Source organism: Quercus robur, chromosome 3, assembly GCF_932294415.1.
Source record: "Quercus robur chromosome 3, dhQueRobu3.1, whole genome shotgun sequence".
NCBI lineage: Eukaryota > Viridiplantae > Streptophyta > Magnoliopsida > Fagales > Fagaceae > Quercus > Quercus robur.
The window spans coordinates 31794836-31798198 of record NC_065536.1 but is presented as its reverse complement, the minus strand read 5'-3'; the positions used below and the strand labels follow the sequence as shown (position 1 = coordinate 31798198).

At 37.1% G+C, this 3363-nt stretch overlaps 1 protein-coding gene across 1 annotated transcript; it reads right to left on the bottom strand.

Moving 5' to 3' along the window:
* Positions 1–284: 284 nt before the first annotated feature.
* On the bottom strand, positions 285–3017 carry LOC126717800 (zinc finger protein SHOOT GRAVITROPISM 5). Its single transcript, XM_050419703.1, has 3 exons — positions 2534–3017; positions 2026–2425; positions 285–1330 (listed from the first exon to the last, which is right to left on the bottom strand). The coding sequence occupies exons 1-3, from the start codon at positions 2643–2645 to the stop codon at positions 583–585; spliced, it is 1260 nt and encodes a 419-aa protein (XP_050275660.1). The 5' UTR covers positions 2646–3017; the 3' UTR covers positions 285–582.
* Between the last annotated feature and the right edge of the window lie 346 nt (positions 3018–3363).

Below are 3363 nucleotides of genomic sequence, written 5' to 3'. Positions count from 1 at the left end.
AGAAAATACACTAATCAAACTTTAACTAACAATATATTTAAGAGGTTTAATGATAGTTTTTTAGGTAGCCCTCGAAATGGACGCTTCCGACATATTATGAGAGAATCCCATCTTCCACATTAAAGAATCACACATAGGTAGTTCATCAAAAAAAGGAATCACGCATAGGTATTAATTAACAAAAATGGTACTTTTTTTTTTGCAGTATCATACCATTTAATTAACTAAAAATTAAAAAGTGCTTTTTAAACCTCTTGGAGCCTTCATATGTAGTCATTGCATACTTTATGTAAAGATATATTATATAAAACCCAAAACAATATCATCTGTCTTTCTTTCAAACAAATGAATATATGTATCAAATTAATACAAAAACCGGTTACAACACTCATGTTAATAATCAACACCCGAGAAATGGTCAGATACTCAAAAACACCTACTTGATACAGAGAGAAAAAAGAACATCTAGAAATGAAGAATAAAAGATTAAGAGACACCTTTAAGTACAAAATATTGAGTTAATTAAAAAAAGAGAGACATAATAGCTTATTGTTAACATGGTTGCATGGTCATTTTGTATATTCATTCTCCTTCCCCTTCTGTTGTAGCTGAGGACATGTAACTCACAGCAAGAGAGATCTCATCTGATGGTGATACAACTGTGGATGCATGGAATTGTTGCTTGCAAGCTTGGCAAGTGATCTGCAACATGGTTGAGCTTATCTTCTTGATGGCTTGCTCCTTCAGAACCTGAGCCTTTTCAAGGTCAGACTGCGCTTGTTGCCTTATCCTCTTGGCATTTGCAAAGTCAAGCTCAGCTATCTCAATTTGACGTTTCGCTTCTCGCCTAGCTTCCTCGGCGTAGGCCTTTTCTGCCATGGCCAACTTTAGCTCCTCGCTTGCAAAATCTTTCAACCTTGTCACTTCCAATGTTTGTTCATTAACCACACCGTTTTCACCAATTGGTCTCTTACATGTATCCAAATTAGGCTTATTTGATTCATTCCTCCCACCACCATCACATGATGAGCCTATAGAGAGTTTCAACGAGAGGGCGTTTGATGAAGGTAGGAGTTGAAGTTCCAAGTTGTGTTGCTGTGCCTTAGAAGTGGAAGGAGCATTGTTTTGCTCAGAGGTTAAGAAAACAGGTTCAGTTGGCTTTGGTGTAGACAAACCAGGCAATGGGGCTATGCTAAAATTGTTGGTATTATCACTTGATGGGCTTGTGCTTGAAGCAGTTCTAGATGAGCAGGCTGGTTGCAGTACCTGTATTTCAGGCCTAGACTGCCGGACATTGCAAGTGTCTTGGTGCTCAATGAAACTCTCAACTCTACAAAAGAGACAAACTTTGAGTTGGAATAATTCAAAGTGGTTATATATTTATATTAATATGCAATATATATAATTTGGCTTGATCTTAGTGTCTTTTAATGTCAAGGAAGTAATGAAAACTTCATGTAGGGTTAACTTAAGGGTCCCCAACATGGATTATAAGACCAGGTTTAGAATATTTTAATAAATAAGCAAAAGAAATCAAATGGGGCATGTTTGACTGTTTATATGTTTAAATTGGCTGTTTTATGTTATGGCTAATTGGGTTTTGTTTAGCCTATGAAACTATCATCGGGAACAGTGATACACTGTCCTTAAACTTCTATTGGCTGGCCTAGATCCCTTACAAGGGCAGGCAGGCATGAGGTCATGTCCACAGATAATTATTCTTTCATATGGGATGCTTCAACTTTTTTCATTTAAATAAATAAATAAATAAGAATACATGAGAACCATGAAAAACCCAACAAGAACAAGAACATATATATCAGCTAGAAAAAGCTTGAAAAATTAGGATTTTGCTTCATTGAAATAATTTTCTCTTGGGATTTTAGGGCTTGAATGAATAAAACATGACAACCTAAGCAATAAACCCCTTCTAAATTTGAACAAATGTTTGGCAATCAAAAAAGAATATAATTATTCAACCAAAGAAAGGAAAAACCAAACACGGGTTTAAAAGGAAAAAAATACCTGGAAAAGACACGGCCACAGTCACAAGAATGGCCTCTGGTGCCACAGGTTTTGAGATGGGCTTTGTAATCAGATTGAACAGCATAGCCTTTGGAGCATTTCTCACACACCCACTGCTTGTGATTGCTATGTTTCCTTCTGAAATGTTTCTTTATTCCCACAAGATCACCGAGGGCATGACAGGGGTCATGGTGCAAGCAGCTAGGCTCTGGGCACACAAACACTCTCTTCTTCACCTCTTGTGTCTCTCTCTTGAGCAATTTCCATGGCACTTTGTGCCTTCTCCTATGCATCTGTAAATTCTGGTCCCTTTGGAAACCTTGGTTACAGATCTCACACACATACCTGTCTGATTCCAATAAGGTTTTGGGAGAGAGAGACACAACCTCAGCATCTGGATCTGCATGCAAACAACAAAATTTGTAATTAATAACAGTTGCAACACACACAAAATAACAGAGATTGAGAAAGAAAGATATATGTTATTTTTTTTGATAATTAATATTACCTGGTGTGCCTGCAGGTCTTCTTTTTCTTTTGTTAGTGACACCATTTTCTAGGGAAGCAAATGCTTCAGAGGAAGATGATGGAGCACCAGAAGAAGCACTGTTGTCAAACATGGATTTGGGTTTTTGTTTTAGGTGCTTTTTGTGACTATATGGTGGGGATAGTTTTACACACACAATCAATCAATCCCTACCTCTCTACCTGTACAGCTGGTGAGGTTGCAATAGTGGGTTTTTCAGCTTTACTCCTAGAAGAAAGAATATGGGAGAGAGAGAGAGAGAGAGAGAGAAAAAGAAAGAAAGAGAAAGAGAAAGAGGTGAAGAAAAGCTCTTGCTTTCTGCAATCAGCTTTCTTTAAGCTTTAAGGCTTTTTAGCTTTTATTTTTTGTTGCTTTTTCTTCTCTCTTGAGCTTTCTTGCTTTGTTGTTTCATTGACCCCTCACCTTCAGCAGGTAACTAGGTAAGGCTTGTATATAAAGCTCTCTACAGGAAACTAGAGAGAGAAAGAAAGAGAGATAGAGAAATAAAATAGAGTTTTGGGCTGACCTAATCACATTTGCTTGAAACTTTGAGCCCCACACACAGAATTTAGACAGAAACAAAAAAACATCCTCCCCATAAGAAAACAAACAGTCATTATTCATCACACTGTAAATTTGCATGAATTAATGCAGGCCATACCTCAATCACACGTGAGTTAACCTCTTTCTCACGTGACCTCTCTCTCTGTAGGTAAGAGGTAAATTGATTGGGGTAAAAAAATAATAATTGAGTTTGATTGAGAAAAGTAACCGCCTCTAATGATAGCGGGTTAAAACTAAAACCTGATATA

Bases quoted from the DNA above. Each gene is read 5' to 3' on its own strand.
- LOC126717800 (XM_050419703.1), bottom strand. From the start codon at position 2,645: ATGTTTGACAACAGTGCTTCTTCTGGTGCTCCATCATCTTCCTCTGAA. The intron at 2,426-2,533 runs GTAATATTAATT...GTTTGCATGCAG, and splicing joins AAGACCTGCAGGCACACCAG to ATCCAGATGCTGAGGTTGTG. The intron at 1,331-2,025 runs GTATTTTTTTCC...TCTCTTTTGTAG, and splicing joins TGTGGCCGTGTCTTTTCCAG to AGTTGAGAGTTTCATTGAGC.